The 27,328-nt window shown below is 40.7% G+C and overlaps 1 protein-coding gene across 1 annotated transcript in view; it reads left to right on the top strand.

The window, feature by feature from the left end:
* cdkal1 (CDK5 regulatory subunit associated protein 1-like 1) overlaps window positions 1-12,403 on the top strand; it is a 204,867-nt gene extending 192,464 nt beyond the window's left edge. The window contains exons 14-15 of the mRNA XM_046399649.1: window positions 14-178; window positions 11,709-12,403. Of these exons, the coding sequence (XP_046255605.1) occupies window positions 14-178; window positions 11,709-11,870 (327 nt within the window). The 3' untranslated portion in view covers window positions 11,871-12,403. The remainder of the gene's footprint in view (window positions 1-13; window positions 179-11,708) is intronic.
* Window positions 12,404-27,328: the final 14,925 nt, after the last annotated feature.

The raw sequence follows: 27,328 nt of genomic DNA, 5'->3' as shown, positions 1-27,328 counted from the left end.
TCTTGGTTTGCAGGTATTGGTACCTAAGAGGGCTGAGTTCAAAGGGAAGATGATTGAAGTGGACATCTACGAGGCAGGAAAACACTTCATGAAAGGCCGACCAGTAGAGGACACCAAGCCCTTCACTCCCTCCATTGCTGCACCACTTCAGAAAGGAGAGGTGTCTGGCCTGACGCAGGTGAACACACACAGACACATGCACACCTGTGCACAGATGTAGTTACAAATATTTTTAGTCGCTGTTCAGTGCTACAGCATTGTAGACATCAAAACAAACACACAAAGATTCAAACAGATGCATGGCCCTACTGTGAAAAAACTACTTATTATTCATTATCATACTAATCATGCTTGACTTTAGCAAACACCTTAAAATAGAGTTTATGAAGTATTGTTGAATGTTTATTGATCTCAGATTTTCCAGTAGTTATTAGGATACTTGGTCCTTAATTCAATAGAAAGGCAATAGATCAGTTTTAAAGATACGGTATGCTGTCCATTCAATGCATTGTCATTCAGCTGAAAATTAACATTCATTTTCCCGATTCTTTGGTTTTTCCTTTTATAAATGGTTTTGAGCAGCTGCAGGACTTGTGCTTGAATTTATATTTATACTGAAGTACTGAACTAGAAATTACACCAGCAACAGTTGGCATGGCTTGTGATATAAAGAGTTTGTTTTTAATGGCCAGTCCCCAAAGAGGAGGAATTTCACTCACATGATGTGAATTGTTTACCTTGTTTCCAGAGTCAGTGTCATCCATCTAAATTATGTACTCTCACCAACTCTATATGAGCGCATATTAATGTTACAGCGCATGACTAAAGCTGTTGTCTTCAGTTGGGGAGCTTTAACAATTTTTTGCATATATGGTTGTGTATTGATGTAGCCATATGTCAGACTCTTGTATAAGTTTGTTACACCTTACACCTGATTAAGTCAGTTAGTGAAGAGTGAAGAGTGTGGGCTGTATTAGTAACTTTGAATTAGTTGCCCATGTGTACATCTGTCTACCAGATGTGAATGCGTTCTTGTCGTTTTATGGTAATGAGAGGATCTATCCTACATCTGTCAAGCTTTCACCGTGTGTTCTTCCCTTATCAAAACTGTAAAAGTTGTGTTTACAACAGGCTGTTCAAATTTTGTTCAGTCAGAAAATGAATAAGGTGTGTGCATACGTGATGCGTGTGTGTGTGTGTGTGTGTGTGTGTCCACATTTTTAATCCATGCTTGCTTGTGCAGTTTATGGAAAAGCACCAGTGTACCAGGCGTGAGATAAGTAATTTAAGATAAGCTGTGGCTGGCTAAACTGTCCTCTGTCTTCCTTTCCATCACACACACACACACACACACACACACACACACACAAACACGATGTTAATGTATCTGTTTCACTGCATGTTATTTTTCACTCTGACTAGCTGTAGCTTATAGCTCAGGACATGGAGCCACAGAGCAGAATATGATACACTTTCTAATTTCACACTCCATCAGCCTTTACAGCCAGACAGAGGAGGGAGGGGACAGAAGGAACAGACAGAGAGATGGGGGGGGGGGCACTGATGAAGAGGAAAGCAAGCAGAGAGGGAGAGAGAAATGGATGGCAGAGAAATTAAAGAAAATAGAAAGGTTTCACAGTAAGCCAAGCGACACATCACTTAGCAATGAAAAGTTCAGCAGCAGGGTCTAGATCTTGTAAAACTAGTTGCCTCATAAAGTCTGCAGCCCCTCCAGCACACACCCTGCCGTTTGATCCCACCCTCTTACTTTTTCCCTGCGCTCTCTCAACATTCTTTGACATTGTTATACAATATACCCAGGCCTTCCTTGGACTGACATAAGATTACACACACACACACACACACACACACACACACAGAATTTCACACATCTTACGCTGTTATGCACACTTTGTTTTTCATACACTGACACTTTGTCTGGCCCTGACACTGTAAAATACATCTGTCTGGATGTTTCCTGACCCCAATTATTACCAGTCCTAAGGTCTACTATACATGGATCTCTGGTGGAATTTTTTTCATGAGAACAAGGAGGTAAAATCATCATCCTCACCCTCAATTTGCTCTCAGTGTAGAGATCTAGAAGTTGAGAAAGAAGAAGAAAACAGAGAGACAATAGCTCAGCAGGACGCTAAGTTTGTGCTGGTTTTACTGCGTGCAAACCTACATGGTCCTTTGAGGTTTTTGGTGGTGTATAGAGTTTACTATTTGTGTGTATGGATAAAACCAGTGGTGTGCTGGGTTGAGACTGCCACGAGACTGGAAATCTTGGCAAAAAAGAAGTCACAGCAACAGAAGATAGTGAAAATAAATGTGCATATTCTAAGCTAAGGAGAGGTAGGTTTTAATATTTTGTCCAAGGGCTCTACATCTGATACAATTTCTTTTTTGCTTTATTACGGGAAAAAAAAATGCTTGTGACACTCTGCAGCCCCCACAATCACCCTTCAGGGTCCCCAGACCCCATCTGGAGAACCCCTGGTTTGAAATATGAGTACATTTTAGGAAGTCATAAACAAATGGATTCAGACACACGCAGTGAGAAAACAAATTCGAGCCAGCATACCCGTAGAGAGACAGACATAGAGGTTGAATGACAGATCAGGGCATGTTGTAATACAGTTGTGTATCTGGGTGTACAAGCATTCATTAATGCTTGTCTCTGCTGTCCACAGCGTATTGGCAATTAACATATTGTTATATCAAGTGATCTCCAGCGATACTGCTGATGATCTGTAATCCATAGCCCCCATGACCTGTATTTGTCGGCTCTTAATGACAGCAGAGTGGCACTGTAGCACATCGCTTATAGATGAGTGACCTAATGGCTTGGAAAAACATCAGTATCTTCAGGCTACACATGGAGACACACATACAGTCCAGTCCTCTGATGTATGTGATGTCCTTGACAGCCATAGGAACACTATCTATATTCATCATCATTATGATTGTTATTATTGTTATTTGAATTGAACAGGTTTGGTGGGACGTACTCATGCGCACACATGCATTCAGTACAGTCTGAACGTACCATACTCGTACGTACACGCATCTGAGGATATTGCGCTTGTGCACCCAAACCCTGTTAGATGCCATACACGTATTTGAAGACCATCTATTTTCTATGAGTCTCTGCGTGAGCTCACCACACACTGAGCTGAGTGTGTGTGTGTGTGTGTGTGTGTGTGTGTGTGAGACGAATGAGCAAACAGGGAAAGGCAGATAGACGCTCACCCCCATGTCTTGCAGCGGAGTCTGTAATTATAGGCTTTTGGCAGTGAATGAGAGAAGAGCAGAAGAATAAAGAGCCGGGAGGAGAGAGATTGTGTGATGAGGTCTATGATAGCTGGGTCGCTGATAGACGGATGGAGTCTGAACTTTGTTGTTTCATCTAAGATGCAAAGGAGCGTTGTAAGAGAAAGTGAGGGGAAGGCAAAGTGATAGATAAGTGGGTGATTGGATAGGCAGAGGAGCCCTCTGAGGTTTGTGATGTCCATTTGTCGTGAGAGGAGCAAAGTGAGAGACCTATCATTTCAGAGATGGATAGAGAAAGCTGATTGCACACCAGCCAGCATCCATACTGATGTGTGCGGGAATGAAACAATATGGCCGGATGGATAAGTGTATGAATTTATAGAGCAGTGGCACCTGAAAGCTTGTGTGGATGGCTGGGGATGGATGGACCTGAAAGTGGACAGATAGGTATGGATGCATGGATGTGAGACATGATGATGCACAGCTGATGGATGAGCAGATGAATAGATGCATGGATGTGTGAATATATAGACAGGTATAGGGTTTTTGGATGGATGGATGAGTAGCCAGGATGGATGAGAAGTGATCTAATGGCACTCCACTCTTTGTCCATGTGCAGCTCAAGAATATCGTGCAGAGTTCTGCAGCTTGCGGTGAATACGTGTGGAAGCACAAGAGCCAAATCCAAGATGAAATGATCTAAACTAATGTCAAGCTGCACTGCCACCATTTTTAACTCAAGTATTTTTTTGTTATTGGTGAAAGTAACTATTGACTGGCATAGGATTACTCCTGATTTTGACTTTCCACACTAGACTGGATTACATTCCTTATTTTAGACCAACACTAAGCACATGAACATCTTTTTTGTGTAAATGTTTTTCCTGTGTTCACTTGCGTACATGTAGCATGTTAATCCTTACCACATCCCCTTGACCCTGAATAGGATTTAGGAGACATGTAAGTCATCAGGATCCTTCCAGTAGTGTACTGTTTAGGACCATCTTGTCTTTTCTTGTCGCTTTCATTTTTTCCTTCCTTCTTTCTCCCTTGTTCCTTTGTGCGATGATGTGACACACTGATTAAAAGGCCTTGGTGTCTTTATCCATTCAGGTGCATGAAACAACACCAAGTGTTTACAGAGAGAAACCTTAGCTTTTATTGACATGGATGACATCTCTGTCTCTGTTCCCGCTTTTTCTCTTCATCTCTCTATCCCTCTTTCTGTCAGCCCTTCATTCCCAGAAACAGCACTTTCCACAGAAAGGGAAGGACAGTAATGAGTCTTTTAGTAGGACACAAAAGCAGAGAAAGCCCTCAACAGCATGGTGAAGGAAGGAAAAAGAGAAAGTATCTTCACCAGTCCTCATCCTCAGATGAAATTAAATGATAGAAGAGAAAGAGATGCGTGCGTGTGTGCATGAGTGTGTGTGTGTGTGAGAGAGAGAGAGAGAGAGAGAGGCCAAAAAATGAAGCCGGAATGAAAGAGAGAAAGCGAGATAGACAGAGAGATCAGGACACAGAAAAGCAGCTTGAGTGCCATCCAATAATCAGCTCTTTTCACAGCATACTTTCTCAAGGAGACCGAGAGAATGGGAGAGAGAGAGGAAAACAGCTCCGCTCCTTCCACAAGACAGCAAATTGACAGTTCATGTGAAAGACAGAATGGAAAGAAGAGAGAGCTGAGAGAGATACAGAAATGGAGGAATTCGAGTAGTGAACAATGTCCCTCCATGACCACAAATTTACAGGATAACAAAAAAAAATGGCAGTGAATGGACAGATCTCTACTGGACCATTGAATTTCCCAGCCTTTCTCTTTCCCTTTCTTCCGGTTTGGTATTCTCGCTTTTGCCATCCTCCCTGGTGCCTTTCTGCCTTCTTCTTTACATCTCTGTTCTTTTTCTTTCATAGAGCTTTTCTTTTTTTATTTTGTCCAGTTTCATCAACTCACTCAATGCCTTTCTTCTTTTTACCTCCTCCTCATCTGTTCTCCCTGATTCTGTTTTAATCAGTTTATCCATCGTGCGTATGTGTGTGTTTGCTTGCTGAGAATGGGTGGAAACAGAGAAATACAAAAACACACACTGGGGATGTGGCCAATTTATAATTGTATCTTCATATGTCCTATAACAGGTTGAGTGGGTGGGATTGCTGTTCCTTTGCATCATGATGCTTAAAGTACATATCCTTATGGACACACATTTATATACACAGAAACACTGGGCAAAGCTCCCCCCCCATTTGGTGTGACTGGCAGATTCCTACTAGCCATGTGAGACACTGACTGCACGCACACACACACACACACACACACAGAGACAGGCATAACACTCAAACAAAAAAGACATCTGTGTCTCAACCCCAACAATTGATCCGCTCCGTGATCCGCCGCGTGTTGACATGCACTTGTTATGGATTGTTGCTTTGATGTTGCGTTATGCACACATGTTGTCATCTGTATTGTCAGGAAAATAATGAAAAAAAACAAAGATTAGGCTGTCTTTTCTGGTTGGGATACAGTTAATCCTCTCAAATCTATTTTTAAACTTTACATTTGAAATGTCAAAAGGTTTTGTTTGGCCTTTGCGTGACATTGTTTACTCTAGGAGCAAATAATTTATTTTGTCTTCAAAACAGCAGGCATAGCTATTTTAAGCACTTCGTTTAACATGTCAGATTGTATTACATGGCCTGTGTTTTCTGTATACTTGAAGAACCAAAGTCACAGTAACAGAGGAATAAATGTTAAGCCATCAAAGTATCAGTCACGTCTATTTTCAGTATTCTTACCCAATATGTCAAATGGCATTTTGCGGCCTCATTCTGTTTTGTTTATATAAAATGTCAGAGGGTTTAAAATGCCCCGTGCTCAGAGTCTGTTTTTGAGCCACAGATGGAAGATGTTAACAACACAGCACTTAGCCAACAACTGTTTTCAGGGAAAAAATTTTGTTATCAAGAAATCATGTTGTTTTTTTCTTCCTGTTCTTTTTCCATTTTATCACAAAAATAGACTTTCCTCGGTATGGGCCTTGCAAACAAACTCCTGTGAGCAAAGTTGTTTAGCAGATGAGTCACCCATGGCCTTGTATTTTACTCAGAATTTTACCGTCCTCTTAAGCTCATCTTGCTGTCTCAGCAGAATTTCTCAGCAGTCGATTCTTGTTATTGGAATAGTATTGGACTGAGCGAAAAGATGGCCCTTATTTATCCATGCAACCCATGATCCACAAAATGCAGTTCTTTTTTCACTTTTTTCGGAGAAATCTACCACTCAGCTCGAGATGGCTTTTTTCAAATAACCTGTGCTGGACTCAGCTGATTAGTTCTGTAAGCATTAATCTCTAGGGTATTGTCCTGGTAAAAATAATCCTTTAACAGGACTGAACCCTCAGACATACTTTAAGAGGTCACACATACATGGGGCACACAACTGCTCTAAAGGTTCAGTGGTTCAAGTTCTGCTCTCCCATAACTTCTACATCCAGTGAATAGTTTAATGACTTTAGTGTGTGTGTGTGAGACAGAGAGAGAGAGAGAGAGAGAGAGAGTTCTGTTTATCAGACCGAGGCCAATAGAAAGCCACTGTATCAGCTCAGCTGAGTGGTGTTGCTGGTTTGGTGATGCTCTGCTGCATTTCCACAGAGCAGCAGGGGAAGCAGTGGCTGTTGTCTTTAAAGATGTTAGTGAGGCATTGTTAAATTGTTGGAAAGTCAGGTCTGTCCTAATGATTTTGGATGCCACTTTCCATGGTCTTTTTCTGATCCTGCCAGGATGTCCTTGACAGTACATTGGCAGATGTAGTCTAGGGCTTTAAAGTCCATACAAAATCTTATGAGATTTATAGTGATGTGTGTCTGTATAAAGTTGTGTCTCTCTGATTCTGTGTGAGTCAACTTACGCCTGTATTTTCAGTTGACGTGTATGTGTACACATGTGGCATGAAGAAACAATGTTGTTTGGATTAGGGTGTTGTGCGCTTTGAGCGAGGCCGTTGACCAGAGGTCCACCTCCCACACCCGTAGTTGTGGTGATGGAGGAAGAATGAGATGACAGATGAGAAAGAGGAAGACAGAGAGCTCTTGCTGAGCTTCTCTCATTTTTATCTTAAGTGTTATCCTCTCTCTTTTGACTAACCCACCAAGCAGATGTCATAATTTACACTTTTAATCATTTGGCGATAGAGATCCAGTAAACACATTTAATTGTATCTGAAGTATAACTTGTGATCACTCTTAATTTCTCTCCCGCCCCTCTGTCCAGTTGTAAATACAGCTGCAGCGCATTGTGATTATCACTGTGGCTTTGTCAAATCACCCGTGACTAAGGAGCCTGTTGCAGTATCTGTTTCCCCCCCACACACACTCACACACACGCATACACACACACACACACGCTCTGCTTCCATGGTCTCTGTGTGTCTAGAGTGACACTGACAGCTGGTGAGGATCATGTGAGAAATGTGACCACTGTGTGTTGTGTTTTCTGGCTCTCGTGACGTGGTGTACGTGTCACTGCGAGCGCTTTTGTGTGAATATGGTGTGTTGGCAAAGGCTGCAGCAGACACCCAGGCAGATTTCTTTTTTAAAAAAAAGGTGCATGCTTGGATTTGGAGGAAGATTTTTTTTTTTTTTTTTTTTTTTTTAAGACTCAGATATTTGAGAGTCCCACGCAAAACCTTGAGGGAAAAGTATCTGGCTGTGCTAGTCAGACTGGTACCCCTTGGTGTGGAGTCAGATGATTTTAAAGTAGGATTATTTTGCTCTGTTCTACCGCTGTGAGCAGAGAGACCGACATTATCCACCACAGGCCTACACAGAGGCTCTCACTCTCTCTTTTTCACAGACATATGCACAAACTCAGCAAGCCAGCTAGCAGGTGGTGGACTATCATTGAAAGCCACATTTCTCATCTTTCCCTGACACCTCCCCCCATCACACTGTGCTAACACGCACCTACTGGCATTTGGGTTTTCACTTATCCTCCCTACGAGTAATAGATTTTAGACTGTACTCTTCAGCCTCTCTCCTGGCACCCTGTTGTTAAGACACCTGCAGAGAGACAGATAAATAGATGGATAGAGAAGAATGCAGCACACTCGGTCTGTCAGCACAGAAAAAGATAATTGTTTGGGTTTCATCACTTCTTTGCTCTTAGCCTGCTTCTCTTTTTGTCTTGCTTTCCAATAAATATTCATTTTGGCACTTTGCTCACCCAAATAAACCAGAAATGAATGAGTTTTGTTCAAGACTTTCTGCTTACATTCAGCCTTTCCCATTCAGTCATTCACATTTTTAAAAACTTCTGAATGATAGAAGACCAACTTTCTCTCTTTTCTTCACTGTTCATTTATTCCTTAATGAATGAGCCAACATTTAAAGCCTGTGAAAAGCTATACAGTGTAATGTCACCAAGGAGTAACTTTCAAGTGAATAATTGCTTATTGGATAATTGGATATTTGAATCCTTAACAGAAGTAGCTGTATTCATTGTGATCACATTTTCACAGTTAAGAGGCTCAGTGACAAGTAGCACATGCGGTATGACAGAGGCTACCACAGGACACCCTAGCAAAAAACATCCTAATTGTTTTTCAAGCATCAAAACAGCAACCAAACAGTGTATCAGTTTCGCCATGAGGGAGTTCAGCAATGAACCTAACATTCAGTAAATGTCAATGCGTCAGCCAGATCTCTGTTACCGATTCCCCCTCCTCCTATTGTCTGAAGTTACCGTAAGTGACTTATGGATGTGTCACGTAGGCGTTGTTGGTCATAGTATCCATCCTCCATTGTGTACCGTAACAGAGGAAACCGTTCAGCAACAGTAGCTGGTAAGGTCGCGTTCAGAACCGTCAGAGAGGACAGGGGAGCTGGAGTAATGTGGAGGACAGAGAGGCACAGGACAGACGCTGTGCAGCTGTTCAAACACACAGCCATGTGCATCCAACACGTGTAGGCGTGCACTGACTCTCTGTTACATCCGAATACATGCTGCACATGCAAGCAGGTGTTTGCCTCTCTCTTCACAAAACCTGTCATTCTTTCACTCGTAGTTCATAAGCCAGAAGTGCACTATGTATGCGTACAAATTCTCTCCATTTGCAAGTGCATTTCTGAATTTTCTACTCATTTAGATACTTCTTAACTAAATCAGAATTTACTGTCAAAATTAACTGTTATCAGTGAATGTGTGTTGGGCTAATATAATCTAAATTACCTAAAATGATAAACCTATTTGCAACCCTAAGTGAGGCGGGGGTGGATTGTTGAACAAAACTTGATGGAGATACTCCAGAAGGTGTGTGAGAATGCAGGAGAGCAGAGAGAGGCAGAGGAGTCAGTCTGCCTATGGTAAATATCAAAGCCAAAGCTCTTACAGTTATCCCTAGTGAACTTGGTGAAAGGTTATTCTGGAAAGCCACTGATCAATCACTCAATATCGCCCTGCATAATCTGCCTTCTTGGCGATAAGGCATTTTACCAACTGTCATGCAGCAGGAGACATGCAGAACCTACCACAAGGTCATCCATATCGATTTCCACTCCACCCAGAGATGTTGACAGGTGTAGGTGCTTTCGTCCGATTTGTTTAATGCACGAACTTGAAGACCCACATCTTGAGGTGTAATTTGTTTGAAATCCCACCTCAGGTCTCCGCTCTCACATATTAAAATGTTACTAAATAAATTTGTAATCAGAGGGAATGATGATGGAGTGTGGAAGCCTGGGAGAAATGGGACTGGTCATCAGTATTCAGTGTTACCAACTGAATTCTATTAACTTCATCAATGACTGAAAAATTCTGGCTTATTTTTGATGATATGTCTCTCATCACAGCTGTCTTTAGTGTTGTTTCAGTAAGCAGCATCATGCGCTCACATGCATTGCTCAACTTTGCTTCTTTGATTATTGGCATCTTGGCAAAGACACAAATTCAGTCCAAAGCAGACACTGCTTTAGGTGTTCACTGGATTTTCTGTGAGAAGCAGCTGATATAAAAAGATTTCACCAAAGCAACTTGAAAATGATGGGCTACTGAAAGATTAGCTTGGACACAATCCCCATCACAGTCTTACTTCGGCTGTGCTCACATTTTAAGCAAACTCTTCAAGCTATTGAAGCTTCCCTACATAACTGCATCACAGTGCACCTTCATCAACAACAGCTTGATTCAATAGACAGCACTCTGTGATAATTGGATCACCACAAAACTGCATTAACTGCTTTGCACAGAAATAATGGCATCGTAATTGAAATGCACTCATTTGCATAAGCAAATGGCTGGTTTTATAGACACTTTCATTCATAAAATATCCAAATAATCAGTGAATTTAAAATTTGGTTCATTATTATGTCTGTAATTTCTAAATAAAACTGTGAGAGACAGCAAGGTGGAAGAAGACCTGCAGTTCCCCTTTGCTCTCCCAAATGGTAGTATCTGGGATCCTAATATCAAGTGGCATCAATAGATATATTTCTAAATGTAAATAAGGATGAGCAGCAATGATCTGTGAAGGGTAGTAGTATACCCCCCCTCACATAAATGGCTATCTTATTAAGAACGAAAGGCTGAGTGAATTCTGATTTGGCTGATTGGTGTTGAGAAAATAAAAAAAAACAGATAATTTGTCTTAAAAAGAATCCAGTTTTCCTCTCTCTGCCCTCCCTAAAGTTCATCTTTGTAATCCTCCGCTCTTCTCAGCATTATGGTTGCCATTTTTCATTGTCACATCCCTTCAGTGGGTTATGTCTTTCTAATGGTTCGGTGCATTAAGACTGAACAGAACATTTGACGTGTTGGATCACTGGCCATTTATTTGTGACTGTGGCCATCTGATTTAATCTAAAGATGATCCTCTAATTATGAATTATGGACGTGACTTATGCTATCAGCTGCAACAGAGTGTGTTAGAGAAAGCAAGACGGAGCCTTTAGGTGTGTGCTGTGCGTCTCTTGTGTGCGCAGAGGGAATAATCAGGCATCCCAACTCACTGCAGAAGTACAAGCAGTCAGAGAATGGAAAGTTGCTCTGCTCCTACACCATGTTTACAAGGCTGTGTCCTGCAGTGGCCTTCATGACTGGAGGATCTGTGCTATGATGGCTGAAATAGCTCTTTCATAACCCACAAAAGATTTTCAATTACCTGCTTTAAGTGCACTTTGTTGGAAATACAGTTAATAAATGTTTATTTCCTAACCTATTCATCTTTCCTGGTAACTGGAGTGACAGGGCTGAGATCCTCTTATCTGTAAACAACTGCAGTTTGAATAACTGCAAGTCTAATGTCTGTAGCAGTCTTCAGCAATCTTTATATCTCTGCAGAAGAGAGCAATCAGCAAAAGCCCCCTTAGAGAAGTATAATAAATAAAGGACACATCAGTCTCAGTCTGGCATGCTTGTCTTTCTGTATGTCCCCACCCCCACAGGAACAAATGGCCAATGGTGTCCAAGGTCCTGCTCCTGCGCCTTCTTCGTCTGTTTTGTTGATTGGATCTTACAGTCTGGACAGGGAAGAACTGAAGAGGCTTGGAATTGGGTTCGTTCTGGTAGCAGTCATCTTGGCCTTCATTGTGGAGAAATTGTACTGATGGAGCACCTGCAAGCTGGAAGAAGAAAGGAGAGGACGGTGACATCACAGGAGCAGACAGTGTGTTGGAAACAGGTATGCAAGCGATGAAGAAGTGTCGTCGGATCCCCTGTCGTTCAGTTATAAATGACCCCAAAGGACAAAAAGACAAATTCAGTGACACCCACCCGGTCAAGGATTTTTTAATGTTCTGTGATGTACATCTTGGTTTTTAGTACAGTTGCATTTTTACTTTTTAATTAGTTATCGCCCTGTCTTTCTCTGTCAGTGCAGTAAGAAAAAGCTCATTGGCAGGCATCAGTCACCCCAGACCTCTGCTAACTCTTTTGACACAAGCCTTTTTATTTTTCAGGTTACACCCGTGTTATACTAGATTTATTTAGAATATATTTCAAATACAGATTCATTTTTTTCAATTTTTATAATGAGAGGTGAACATTTTCAGAAGTGTTTCAGGAAAATGCTCTGCTCTGTATGTTGTTCACTGATGGCTGCAGCCTGACATTGTCCTGGTAAATAAATGTTTTGAGTGATGTTTTTGAGTCTGTTTGGCTGGTTGTTTCAAAGATTAATTACACAGAACTCAGTTAGTTGAGCGTTGTTCAGAAAGCTTTTTGTTTAATTTTATGGTTTTTGCCTCAGAAGTCCTCATCTAATGGAAACAATTTTTAATATATGTCTTACCTTAATTACAACATAACTAGCAATTTGCCACATTAATATAATTCTGTCCTTCAGAACCTCACATCCACTGTGACTGATTTCATCATAAACATTTCATCCAACATAAAAGATTTCATATTTCCTCACCCACCTGTAGTGGTGTCTTGCAGGTATCCTCTTTAGCGAACAAAGTTCCACTTGTGTAGCCCACAGCACTGAACAACAAAATCCCTGCTACTCTGCACCTTGTCAGAGGCAGATATCTCAAAGTGAGGACAAATACACTATATTATAGAATTATTGGGATAAAGACATGATTGGATGAGTTTGGTGTGGAAGAACTTGACTGGCCCACACAGAACCCTGAGCTCAACCCCACTGAACACCTTTGGGATGAAGAGATGAGACTGAGATGAGACCTCACAAATTCTGTACTGCATGAACGGGCAAATTTCCCACAGAAACACAATCTTATGGAAGATCTTCCCAAATGTGTGGAAGATGTTATGTAAGATGTTAAGCTGTCTGTGTATTTAAAATGCCATGTCATTAAAGTCCCTGTTGATGTAATGGCAATATGTCCCAATACATTTATATATTCTATATTCTGTATAGAGTGCACTTTATCCATTTGAAAAAGATACTTAAGTAACGTGCATAAAAAATAAGGGAAACTCATCTGCTGGCAACTGGAAATAAGTCAGTTAATTCACATTTAAAAAAGACTGCAAACCCATAGTAATTTTGGTGGGAAAATATTTTTATAGTATTTTAGGACTGTCACTAAAACCTCAAGGCAAAGCCTGTACACCAGATACGCAGATATATAAATGACAATGAGAAGACTAATGGAAAAAGTCACAAATTTTCTCAACGGTGACAGTTTCCTTAACACATTCTGTGGTGTCCCAATTCTTTTGTCTATATAGTGTATAACCAAACTGTCAACTGCCAGACATGATTTTTATTACTTTTTGCTGTAATTCAGGTGACCCTATAATACAGCTTCTCTGTTCATATGTTGACTATTGTCCCAAATAATAAATGTAATAAAGGACAATTAACTTGTCATGAGTGAAAAAACTGAATTGAATTGTTTACTGATTCACTGAATTACTTATTGCTGAGGTTTTTACTGTTAAATAATTCCTACATAATTATGGCTGCGGCACAATCCCATGCCTCCTTACCGGGCTGTGTATCTTGTCATGTGTTGAGCCTGCCTGTGTTTGCCTGTGTCTCTGATGTCTTTTTGTTTTGAGATACAACAGTCCCAACATGTGCTCTGAAATTTCCGACAGTTAATAATGCATGCCCCAATTTATGTGTCGCATTGCACTGGCTCATGTGTCTCTGTCAGTACGTCTGCATTTTTATCTTTGTGTGAGTGCGCACGTGCCCTGTGTATATTCCTACTCGTAAGTGTCTTGTTCAGCTTGTTTGTGAGCTTGTTTCTGTGTCATAAGGTGTGTGCATGTGTGTGTGTGCATGTGAACGTGAACGTGCCTGCACTGTCTGATGTAGTGTTTGTTGTTTCCTGCAATGCTTAATTTAGCAGAAAGCCAGCATGCCTGTGTGTGTGTGTGTGTGTGTGTGTGTGTGTGTGTGTGTGTGTGAGATCAGGAGTGACAGGGCTCATCGCTCTCTCATTCAGAAAGGCCTGTTATTAGATATACCACTGTTTGTAGCCTACACACACACACTAGCTTTGTATTATCTAAGTATATGATGCGTGTCACACATTCTTGTTGACACACAGACACATGCACCTACCCTTGCTTTTTTTCTTACCAAGTCCCACACACACACACACCGGGTGCACTTCAGTTTCGTAGTATGTGGACGAATGTTGCATTTCAAGCAAACTTGCACTCAAACAGGGGTACCAAAGCTTTATATTACCAGATCAAATGATGCATGTCTTACACACAGACAGAGACACACACACTAGCTTTGTATTATGTGATCAAATGATGCGTGTAGCTATGAAGCTCGTTACATCCATCCAGCGGTGCCCTATATTATTCTGCAGCCATCCATACTGTGTGACAGTTCTTTTGATGCTTTGTAAGCACATTTCCTTACTGTGTATGTCAGTTACACTGCATTGTTCTCCAATGAAATATGGATGCAACGACACCCTTTATGTTTGGGAGATCATCACTTACCATGAAATATTGAGGTGGGAACCGTGGAAAGGAGATCATTATTCACTTTGCATCTTTCACTTCAGTTGCTTCTAATAAAAGAAAGAGTTTCTGAATTCTTGTCTTAGTTGCAGCTGTTGTCAATTTGTCATCCACAAAATGACGTCCTGTTGATGCGAAACGGAGCGACTTTGGACACCAGACAATGCGAGGGAGGTTGAACATTAATGTGCCTGCCTGTGTCATCTTTCATCTATCAAGTCATTTTATTTCATTGATTTAAATGTTTTAAATTTTGAATGGATTGTTTGCAAAAAAAAAATGCAGGCAGTGTTACCCAAAGAAGGGCGTTTTGTTTTGAGACAATGAATTTTTTAATAGGCTGAGATGCTACATTACTGCAAGTGCAACATAGTAGCTCAGGATTTGCTGATTTTTTTTTTATTGTTATTATTGCTGAAGACAGTCGTTGCCTGCTGTCATTTTAGCACAGGATTCCTCTGCTCAGCTGGTGTTGACAGCAGGAGACCATAATCTCTGCCTTTACTGATATAGTGGCCATTATGGCCATCATTTGTTAAAAAAAAAAAAAAAAAGAAGAAATGCTGCTGTGAGCCAAGAACTATAAAAATGGAATATTACATTAACTCAAGTGCTGATGTAACAAACATTAGAACTAGAAATAGTGAAGTGTCATGATAAGCCCAAAAATGCAACATAGTGTGAAACGAGACCATTGACTAATCAGTCAGCTCGTGTGGAGCATGTCGAGTATGTCTTTTATTATTTTATAGAAAGATGCACATAGCGATTTCTTCAACAAAAAGTCATTGTAAGCAGCCCTAATGTGTGCGATGCTGCTCACTGATACAATGTAAGAATGTTATCTGGCGCTTACTGTGTAGTACTGTGTTGGACAAACGTAGAGTGATTCTTTGAAATGAGTGAGATCAAGAATTCTCCAGTCACTTCAGAGCTCGTTACGATCCTCCCCTCCTCAAAGAAAACTCGGTAAACTATATAATGTAACTATTCCGATTCCATTTTACACTGTTTAGCTGTTTCTAAAAGAGCACGTGTTTGACCACTCCACTGTCTAATGTGAAAGAAATGAATGCACCAGTGAGAAACAAGATCTGAGCCCAAAGGACCCAGTGCTGTTTCATGCACAACATCCAAACGACTGAAAAACTACCTGGTATTAAAATTCTTTTTCCATCCTGATAATTATTCTCAATAATGAGCTGATCTAAAGTTTAGGAAAGCACAATAAACTTTAGATTAAACTTCAATTACACAGAGCACGAATTCTGCTCAAATTTGTCAAATAAACATTGAATGTACTTTTACTGGGAGAGCATTGAATTAATGCAAACAACTGGTCCGAGATTAGCTGATACAGGCGGTCTTGACATTAGCTACTGCCTGACAGATTCTCATTAGCCACCATCTCAGGCTGTGACCTTTTCATTTCATGCCTAACGAAGTAGATTCCTCACAAACTTCTGCATCCACCACTTACATTATTTCGTTGAAGCTCCTGCTCGTGTGTTTGTCTGGCTATGTTTATGCTGGAGAACACATTACAGGAAATCATTAATTTGAGTAAAATGAACATTGGATGTAATTTACCACCTGCACTGGTTGGGATCTTTTACAGTGGATGATTTGGTTTCAGACAGCTGTTGTGTTTCTGATGTGGGGCAGAAAAATAAAGGAAATGTAGACAGCAGATTTCTTCAAGCTCTGCTGATACCTCTCCTGCTGCGGTTTGTTATTTGGGTGTCACACTTTTTTCAGGTAAGCAATCAGTAAAGTATGGCGAGAGAAACCTGCCATAATTACAGTGTTGATGTTTGTCAGCTAAAGCCCAATGTAGCTCAGTCAATTTACCACACTGTCATTCAGCATGCTTCAAAACTTCCACTGAAAAATGTCAGCATTTTTTTTTTATCCTTTTTTCAATTTTAGCTCGAAATTTTACCAGATTATGTCTACATGTCAGTCAGCGTGACAGCAATTTCATGTAAGATTACAGGGAGAATAGTGTTAAAGGTCCAATTAAAATATTTACAGCATCAAAGCTTTCACATTGAATTTATTTTAAGTACTGACATTAATTGACATAGGATCCAGTTACTGACAGTCACCCCACAAAAAATATGAAAATACTGTGCCCTCTGCATGTTTGTGTGTGTGTGTGTGTGTGTGTGTGTGTGTGTGTGTGTGTGTACATCTGTGGCTGGAGGGGAGGAGGTCTACTTCGCCCCAGGGCAGACGCACAGTAACAGCAATGATTGACACTACCTTACAACTGAGTCCTGGCTGAAACAATGTCTGTTAATAATGTCTGTGTGTGTGTGTGTGTGTGTGTCACTGCCCTAATTAGCAACTGCCACTCTGACCCTGCTTTGGTTTAAAGACACAGAGAAACAAGGACAGAGTGTTGAACACATACAGAGTTCATTTGGGGTGTATACAGCACAGCTCACTGTGTACAGGGCTGAACGTGCTGCTTCCACCTCATATAGCAAACACTTGGTGAAATGAGGACTGCTTAAGTGATTATGAATCAGTGCTGAATGACCTTATATCCAGCGTGTCATTTTTTTCCTCATTTATTTTCTGCTCCATTCACATTTAAATGTATTGTATAATGGCATACTGATTATCAGAAATACTTTGGCCTTATTTTTAATCCATTTTCTCTGCTTTACTGTAATGCCAGTGAAACCATTGATTTTAACCAAACATTAGATTTAACACACAGTACTGTCACCACCAGTATATCATGCTGTTAACTGATAAGGAAGCAGAATATGTTTTGCTTATGAAATGAAACATTTGCACCTTTAAGCTAAGCTTATGGGAAAACATCAGCTTCTAATTTCCTGCAGCTATGCTCATGTACATTTGGTGGATGTAAATGCAAACCCACATGTACATGATCGGTTAATATTTGCAAATATGGTGACCAACATGCTGTGCTGCTTTCTGTCTCCACTTCCCACCTTTCTCTCTTTTTGTCTGCCTCACTCAGCCTTTTCATTTCTATAGGCTGAGGTCTGTTCACTGTGCACTAAGCACTTCAGTGCCTTCTGGAACAGAGGGGAAAATGACTTGGCAAGCATATCCATTCCTAATCATATGTGTGTGTGTGTGTGTGTGTGTACGTGAGTCTCCATTGCCAGTTCCGTCCAAGCATTTAGTTTCATGGCCCTTGTGCCTGCATTCAATGATTGCTGTGTTTTATCTACACACACACAAACACAGACAGACATACACCCCGTTGTCGCTGCAAAGCAAACTGGGAATTCACAGCCTGCCGTGCAAGGGAGAGATTGGCTCTGCTGAGTGTCTTGGTGGCATGCCAGTTCAGTTTTAGTGTGTCTTTGTGTGCCTGTGGTTTTGTGTTTAGTGTGTATGTGTGTTTGATGGGCTAATACGTCTTTGACTTTGAGCAGTTAAGGGTGTTTGTCTTCACCAGTGGGACCAAAGTCAATATTTTAGCTCTACAGCAGCATTGTTCTTGAAAGCTCTTTAATAATCACATAGAGACACAGCAGCTCTGATTTATTACTTGGTGTTAAAAGTTGTTATTAGTCTGAAGACAGTTCAGACAGTTTAGTTTAGACACCACTATCTGTTTAGTTTTGGAAAAATGCACGCTTTAATGTCTCCTGACAAGCCATTTATCTCGGTTGTGTATTGTTTGCGTAATAGACAGTGAATTAAAGGTCCAGTATGTAGAATTTAGGGGTAGAACTGGAATATAATATTCATACTAATGTTTTCATAGGTTCATCATATAATCATTTGGAATTAAGAATCATTGTGTTTTCGTAACCTTAGAATGAGCCTGTTACATCTAAAGAGGAAGTAGGTCCTCTTCCAACAAGTCTGCCATGTTACATCACCATGTTTCTACGGGAGCCCAGAAGAGACAAAGCAGATATTGAATCGAGGAGGCCTTTTGCGTTTCTAGCATCCGCTTCTGGGGAAGCTGAGACAAGAGGTGCTCATTTGTTTGCCGTCTATGACCACACTGCTGCTACTAGTAGCTGCCACTAAATCCTACACACCAGACCTTTCAATGCGTTTATCTTTAATAAAAGGAATCCTGCATGTTATGAATTCATGGAGGAATGGGGTTTTAAGGACAATTAATGAAGAGCTTTTCATGAAACTCTCAAACAACTCATAGTTGACTTTTCTTTCAGTAGTTCACTCCGACAGCAGATACAGATTTTGACAGGCATTTAAGTCGCAGTAAACGAGTCAAAAAGTGAAGGGGAACTATGGTCATTGGCATAATTAAAGACATTTAGCCGGCATAATGAGCCATCTGAGTGGTTCTAACTCAATAGTTTTCATCAAACAGCAGGAATGTGTACTGCATCTATTTTAACAAGAATTACAAAAAGTGAGAAGTCACCTTGAGGTGTCATGGCTGTTTTCCTCTTGCTAATGTCTGGTGAGAGTATTTCAGATGGCAGCTAAGAAACTTTTAATGATGTTTTCACAAAAATAATTGTACATTGCATGAGACTCCAGAGGGCTGGTTTGTTGCCATGGTGAATTGTTCCTGTGGCGTTGTCCACAGATGAAACAATACTCATTTACATAACCACGTTGTTAATGTTTAATGGCAACCTTCTCAGATGTGTTAGAGTATTATTATTTTAGGCTGGGTTCTTGTGTTGTCAAGAGTGACCTCTACAAATCTTTTTTGTTTCCCTCTGGACAGAAATCATGTGTGAGCATTGTGTGTTGATTTTTGGAAGAATAATATAAACATCAGTATGTGGGCTGATAGATTTGATCAACACCCTTCTCTCCCAACTTGGACAGCAGAATACAGAACAGGCCTGATTTTTCTTTTTTTAGCTTAACCATCATGATTATCAAGCTAGTAACTTAATTCAAAATGATTAAAGCAAACTCTTTCTTGCTAAAAAGTCAACCATTTCACACAAGACAAAATTTACACTTAATGGCTGTTTGGATGGTAGTGCAAGTTATTTTAAAATGCACATTACATGTTACCTTAATTTGAAAGTGATAACTTACTTTAAAAGTAAGTAAGTAAGTAAGTAACACGTCACTGGTTACAGGACTTTTTCTATGACGAAAAAAAAACAAAACTCAAAGCACAGAAGCTTTGAGAAGCTTTGAGAAGTTCATTACAAACCCAGTGGTGGACAATATGTAGCTTAGTGAAGGCTCATAGTCTCTGATTAGTTGACAGATTCAACTCAAGACATGAAGGAATTGCTGCTGGATGGCTATCATCATGCTAACAATAAAAGTAACTGTTTACAAGCATACACGTATAAATAGAACTACATATCAGCCCCAAAGATGTCCAATGAGGATTGCTCACCCGCTGCATATACTAAAAGAAGTTTTCTACTTTCTGGGTTTACTTCCTGGTTCTGTGACCCTTCTGCATATACTCAGTAGTGTTTCTCCTGTTGGCCCTGAGCGCGAGTTCCTGCTTGGCCCATTCACATTATATTGTGATTATTTTATGGTCTCCTTTCTCGGCTCAAGCTAAGTCTTACAAATAAATAAAACATCTATCGATCAAAAATTCTAAATAGAAAAAGTCATAATTGACCTTGCGTGTAGCTTGAGGTGTCTGTCAACAGTTACAGGCTCTCTTCTAACGTTGACCTAAGGGGAAAAAAATGCCTTTTTGGGCCACTAGGAATATTTCACTGCAATACTACAAGTGGTCACTGAGCTAATTTGTGAGTAAGGCTAAGCGGTGCCGTTGTGTCCAGGTCTAAATAATGCATTAATAATTACAGAACACTGTCAGCTTTGGATTTATCATTATGGATTTATTTGAAAGAAGACGCTGCAGTTCACACTGAAACCCTCACTGACACCATGGTGTCCATCTGAGCAAAAAAAAATGTAAATCTCAACCTTTCGAGAGATATTTGATATATCATATGTGGGACACTGATGTTTTCAAGAAGAAGAAGAATCAGCTTTATTGACAGTATACATATTCTTACATACACACTGAATTCGTCTTCTGCATTTATCCCATCCTTAGTTGAACACACACATGCAACACCCGGCAAATTACATGCAGTGAAACACACACAGAAGCAGTGGGCAGCATCAAGCACCAGGGGAGCATATTGGGGGGGTTAAGTGCCTTGCTCAAGGGCACATCAGCCGGCTAATGGAGGGGTGGGGACATTTTTCGCATTAATCACTCCACCACACCCAAATTTATCCTGCCCGTCCGGTGGGGGAATCGAACCGGTGACCCTCCGATCACAAGCTTCTCCAACTTCTAGGGCACGGCTGCCTCCCAGCAGCCTCTTGCCTTGACTCCAGCTGCTAGCATGGCAGTACAGTCTTAGTCTTTTTAAACCTCATAAAACTCACTGTTAAACAATCTTAGCAATAAACCTCACATCTATTTAAAACTATGTCACTCATGCTGTGTGTATTTTCCTCTCTGCATGTCAAAATGTGGTACAACCTGCTCATAATTACATTCATCTCCTCTGTTTCCTGATAGTCAGTTGCATCACCCTCTGCTCTCTGATATTGTGATATGACCTTGTCATAAACTGTTTAGAATAAAAGAAGATATCAATAGAAACCCATGTTTGGACTTCAGAAGGAGGCTGTCAACCGATGTTTGATGGATTTACAAGTCAGTCACACACACACACAGGGTTAGTAGATTCTGTAAATGATGGTGGAACTAATCTGTTAATGCTAATTAGAAATGAGCGATAGGGAAGAAGGAGCAAGGGATGTGTATGTGAGGGGGGAGGCAATTATTGTGTGAGAAAGAGCCTTAAAAGTACATGTAAGAGAGAGAATAAGAGTCACGCGGACTGAGACTTCAGGCAGTTTTCTGCAAAGACTGAAAAATGACAACCAGCACTAATTGAAGACATGTCACACTGCCTGAATTCACATCACGTTCAAACATTATGATCTGAATGGGTTTTTTCAGTCAAGTGTCAATAACTTGCATTACATCTGGGATTTCAAAAGACTTCAAAAACATCATGTGAAAGTGTTACAGTAGGCCTCTTCTGAGAGAGTATTAGTCCTACAGAGACAGACTAGATCTTGTTCAACTGAGCAGTGCTGAGGAGTGTTCTTCTGCAAATGTATGCCTTAGTTTCTGCTTCTGATTTTTTTTTTTTTGAAGGAAAATACTGTATCCATATCCATATCCATACTGTATCCGACCGTGACTTTCCCAGTATGTGGACTGTTTGTCTGGGAAAGGTTCATGCTTATGCCTGAGCATAGAGCAGTCAATCACTTACTGTGCAGCCTACTTTAAATGAGGCAAATTCATTTGTGTTGCTGCCAGACCCCAAGTAAGTAAGTATACATATGAAATAGCTTTATAAGCTATTTTCCACTCGCCTAATCATAACATTTTTATGAAGTGTGAGAGCAAGTACTGGAGACGTGACTTGGCCCTGGCTGAACATGTATAGTACATAGCCATGAAAAACTTCACCATATGATTTAAAAAGTGGATGAAAATTGTGAACCAACCGAAAAAAGTAAAAGAAGCATGATTACATTCAGTACCAGTTTGTTTGCTGCTGCTGGCATTTTACATACTAAAAAGTAACATACTATAGGAGCCTATAGGCCCAGTGAGGCATGAACCTGAAAACATTTCCATCAGGCCACTGTAGAGCAAGCAGTCCAACAGCTGATGTTGGGATGTTGAGTTCATCTGACAGCTCAGATGAACTCAACATCCCCTTGCTGTATCTCATCAATTTGACAATTTTATAGCTCAACATCTCTGTGTTAAACATGACTGTTCCTTACAAAACATCGCACTCACTCGGACTTTCCAGTCCAACCTGATGATTGTCTCTGCCTTGTCTGTTATATGTGAGAGAAGCAAAGCTCTGTGGGTTTGTCCCGTGACAGTGACAGATAACCGATACATCGAGGTATTACTAGAGTGTGACATATTTCATAGCAGCTGGTCTTCATTTGCACCCTTTTCCATCTTTCTTCTTCCTCCTTCCTTTCTTTCTCTCTTCTCTCTTCCTACTCATTCCTTATTTTTAATCTGATTATGCCATTATATTTTGCTGTGTCTTCATAATGCCATCTAAATTTAAAAATTGCTGTCTTGTGAAAATGATTTGCGTTGTTTTTATCGTAGGGACCTCAACACCTGAACTTTGAGGTTAACATCAGCAGCTCTGTCGTATATTCGGCTACGCTGACATTTAAAGTGAACAAATGCTGAGAAAGTTAGAAGTGACTCGAGGTCGTCTGTTGTTGTTGTTGTGACATGCACCGACCCTCCCAGCTTTCATGGAGTGGCTTCGGTCATTATTTTGCTCCGTCATTCCCGTACGCACTGAAATAGCAAGCCGTTGTTTTGAGATTCAAACACTCTGGGAAAGAAAAATTTTATTTTAGTCTAAATGTAGGACTGAAGCAAAGAGAAAAAAAAAGATGCATTTACAAATTTAACTGGCTTAATGTGGATGTACTGTAAGGAATGGGGGGAGATGATTTGCCACCCCCACCCCCATTCCTCTGTGGAGAGCCAGTACACTTGCAACACATATTTCACACAAACATATTATACAGCTGAAGTACTTTTCCTATAAAGCCCTTATAAGAGGGGGGCTGTTACTTAATAGGCACCTCTTCTCCTCATAGTGTGTGAGTGAGAGAGAGTAGAGCTGTGACACGATAGAATGACTTAATATCACAAATAATTACACACATGCAAGCCTTTCATGCCTCTTTTACCTTCTGCCTTGGAAGATTTTTGTTTGTTTGTTTCTGAGAATTTTGATTCTGTTTCTTGAACACACTCTTTGCTGACAGTTTGTGTTTGCAGGCAGTTTCTCTGACACGTTGCAAAACAACAAACACACACACAGAGCTGGGAAGTCATTCACAGGGCAGCCTCGCAGCAAGACGAGTCAGAAATAAAAAATGAACAAAAGAAGAATAATAATAATAACATCCCAATGCCCTTAAGACATTTTCATCACGTTTTTGTGTCATGGGGGTTTTCACCTCATGGTATGTTTCTCTCTCTCTCTCTCTCTCTCTCTCTCTACCTCTCGTCTCTGCTCCTTGTTCATTTCCTCTCCGTTTTCTCCCTCTTTCCTCTGCTCTTTCTTCTTCTCTTCCATTCCCGGCTGGCCTTCTTCTGTCTTGACAGCTCCAGTTAATTTAATGTCAGCTCTGCCAGCTCGCCTCATCACTGCGAGACAAACAGACCTGAGCAAAGGAGAGCGTGAGAGAGTGAAGGAAGAGAGGAGGATAGGCAGAGACAAAAAGCAGAAAAGAAAGACGGTGAGAGAGGATTGGAAAACAAGTAAAAATCAATAAATGGATAGCAAAGGTTAGAAAAAAAAAATAAAAACCTCAGACTGGCGGAACCGATACACAAGAGTTTGCACCCAGCTTTCCCACAATCCTTTGCCTCTTACAGAACAGGCAATTACAATTTCACAGGTTGAAATTAAAATCCCCATGGTTTGTGTGTATATATGTGTATGAGTGTGTGTGCGTGTGTGTATTCCATGAGATAGAGCAGGCTGTCAAAGTGATTTCAAGCTGTTTATAGCCTAAGCTCACAAAATGGATCCTTGTGCAGCAAAAGAGGGGGGAAAGAATCTAAATCTCCCTCCGCCCTTTTTAAAAAAGAAAACTAATTCCTTGAATATTAATTGCCTGGCTTGACGATCGGCTTATTTGTTTGTGATGAGGCTGCAAAAGAAAAGTACCCATAATCCCTGTCTCTTTTGCGCTCTCTCTCTCTCATGCTGTCTACTGTCTGCATTAATCTCTCTTTCTGCCCCTTTCCTTTGCTCTCTACAAATCTTTTTTTCCTCTCTCTCTATCTTTCTCTTTCTTGGAGCATGTTAGTTATTTGGAGGTTTTTTTCTTTCTTCTGCAAAAAGAGGAGCATCTTTGAGTCTAATATCAAAGTTCTGATATCTAATTTCTGGTCCTGCTTGATTTACATCCCTGAAGATTTATGGCCCACGTCAGGTTTCATTTTCAAGCCTCAGAGTGTTGCTTGATTTATTCCCATTATAATAGTATCTGGACTCTCCAGTTCCTCTCTCAGATTCCTTTCGGGATACTGTGTAAGCTACAAGAGATATATATCCTCTCTGAGTGTTTGTATCAGTCATCAGTGTTTCTAGGATATCAGCCTTCATTCATCCAGGGAAAGCCAACATGCTTGTTTTTAAAACATTAAAAAAAGTACCTTCAGCACCCAAACACCTTGCTCAAAGGCACTTAAATTGCGGCCACTGAAGGAGCACACAGATGCAGAATCAGAAACGTGTATTTTAATAGGCAGTTTGATATAACCGAGATGTAACTTGTATTGAGCGAACTGACTTTAAGCGTGGTCACTCGAAAGAGACGGCACGCTCTGCTACCTGTGGATGTGTGTGCGCATCAGAGGAAAGCTCCAGCATGTGCATGAAACTGTGTGTTGGTGAGTGGATGCATCTATATAAGTGTAACCTTTAGTTTATCAGCAAAGCACTTCCTCATGATGCATTTCTTGCTTGTGAAGATTTCAGAATCCCATACCGATTCCAAATAAGACAATCAGATCATTAATGAACTGAACACCTTTGTTCACATTTAGATTTGGGCATTTATAGGAACGACCTGAATAAACAGGTGGCAGTAATGACGTGAACTTGATCTGGATTTTTGTATTCAGGTGTCAAGATTTTGGCCTAAGACCTGAACTTCTGAGTCTGAGGCGTAGAGTTACATCACCAACATGCTCTCCTCTCTTGCTTTATTTGTAGGAATTGGACCCTTTGGTCATAAACAGTCCATGGGTGTATTCTTAAACTAACAGTAACGTGTCCTCCTTCATGCTTATGGGGTTTGTCTGCATATGTGTGACCGATCAAACTTACCAGGAACTCAAACCGATTCCCTTATTTCCTTCCTGGGCTCCTTTTTTGCTGCTCTCCCTGTACATTAAACATGCAACATTGGATATCAGCACAGTTTTCACTGAAGTTGAAACATTACCAACTTGAGCACTTGGATTCCACTGCCTAAGGTTAATCTTCATTCCTACTTGACTTTGTATACATTAATGCCACCTCTAAATTTCATGTCACGTTGCATCTGAATGCAAAGGACATCCTAACAGCCCATAGTGCAGCTGTAGGGCAGCGTTCACACTTTGTTATCATTATGGTGATAAGACCAACTGAACCTGTTTCAAACCCTGCTACAGAGTGAACCTGGGCAGAACCCCCCCCCCCCCCCCCCCCCCCCCCAAAAAAAAAAAAAAAAACCCGAGTGGTGAACAGGAGATAGAAATTAGAAATCCTGCAGCACGTGGGAGCAGAGTGATTACAGAATGCTTTGGGCAGGGAGTGGAAATTATTGCCACTCCCCTCCACTCTCTTACTCTCTCTGCTTTCCACTGAACTGGGACTTGGAACAAGGTTGATTAGGTCACACCTCTGGCAGAACTCTACTCATTCACTTTCATCTACATGTTTTTAAGCTGTCCTCAGGAAGTAGTCTAAGCCCTCTTTTCTAACCTGTAGTGCTCTTTAGCAGAGTGGGTGTCACAGCACTGGAGTCAGTGATGTCCTATTGAAGGACATCCTCTCTCTCTCTCGCTCTCTTTGGCTGTCTGTTGTTCTACAATGTGGACTGATTATTATTTTCAAAAGCCGCCATTCCATGGAGTCGAGTGGAAGCCACAGAATGTGTGAAGAAAACTGTCACCTTTTAGAAAATTTGTGACTTCTGGCATTAGTCTTCTAATGATTGTTGTCATTTATATATTTGTGTACCCAGTGCACAGGCTTTGCTTTTTAGTGACAGTCCTAAAAAACTTTTCCCACCAAAATTAGTATGGGTATGCGGTCTTTTGTAAACATGAATAAACTGACTTATTTCCCCGTGCCAGCAGATGAGTTTCCCTTATTGTTTTATGCCTGTTGTAGCCACAGCTGTGGAAATACAGCTATGCAGAAAAAGATATACTATATAGATCTCGAGAGCTTCTCACTGTTCATGTAATTACACTGTCTTTACACAGTATTTTTGTGATGGCTATTTCTCTTGTTTTTATATGATGGTGGTAGCAAACACAGTGTTTGCACAGATCTTCCAGCTGGAACTACGGGCAGTGAGCGTAGACAGGCAGTGAGTGTTCATGTCTATCGGAACGAAAATAAATTTGTCTACCCAGGTGTCACGTTTCCATTACAGCTGATGGGAGCTGGAACTGATAAATATGCAGAGTCAAATATGCTACTGCAGAGTCATTTGATCCAGGCATGAATGGCGATTGTACCCTTTACCAGTGAAGATAAGAGCCAGATGTTAGTGGGAGTCAGTGGGTTTTTCGGTCCAGTGTGAAGTGAAGTGGCACTTTGGGAAATCATGCTGGTCATTTATTTTGATTTTCACCATCTGCTCCATCGGTTTCTCATCCAGGACACTTGCAATGTAGCAATCACTGCTAAATGCATTGCTAAGCAAATATGATTAGTTTTTTGCACTTCATAGTGCAAAATCCCACAGTTGCAACAATATGTAGAACCTACAATCCCTGCAGAAAAATAATCTAAACAAGATTTGCTACCTTACACCCAGT

Source organism: Scatophagus argus, chromosome 9 (genome assembly GCF_020382885.2).
Source record: "Scatophagus argus isolate fScaArg1 chromosome 9, fScaArg1.pri, whole genome shotgun sequence".
Lineage (NCBI taxonomy): Eukaryota > Metazoa > Chordata > Actinopteri > Scatophagidae > Scatophagus > Scatophagus argus.
This window is presented reverse-complemented; position numbering and strand designations above follow the sequence as displayed.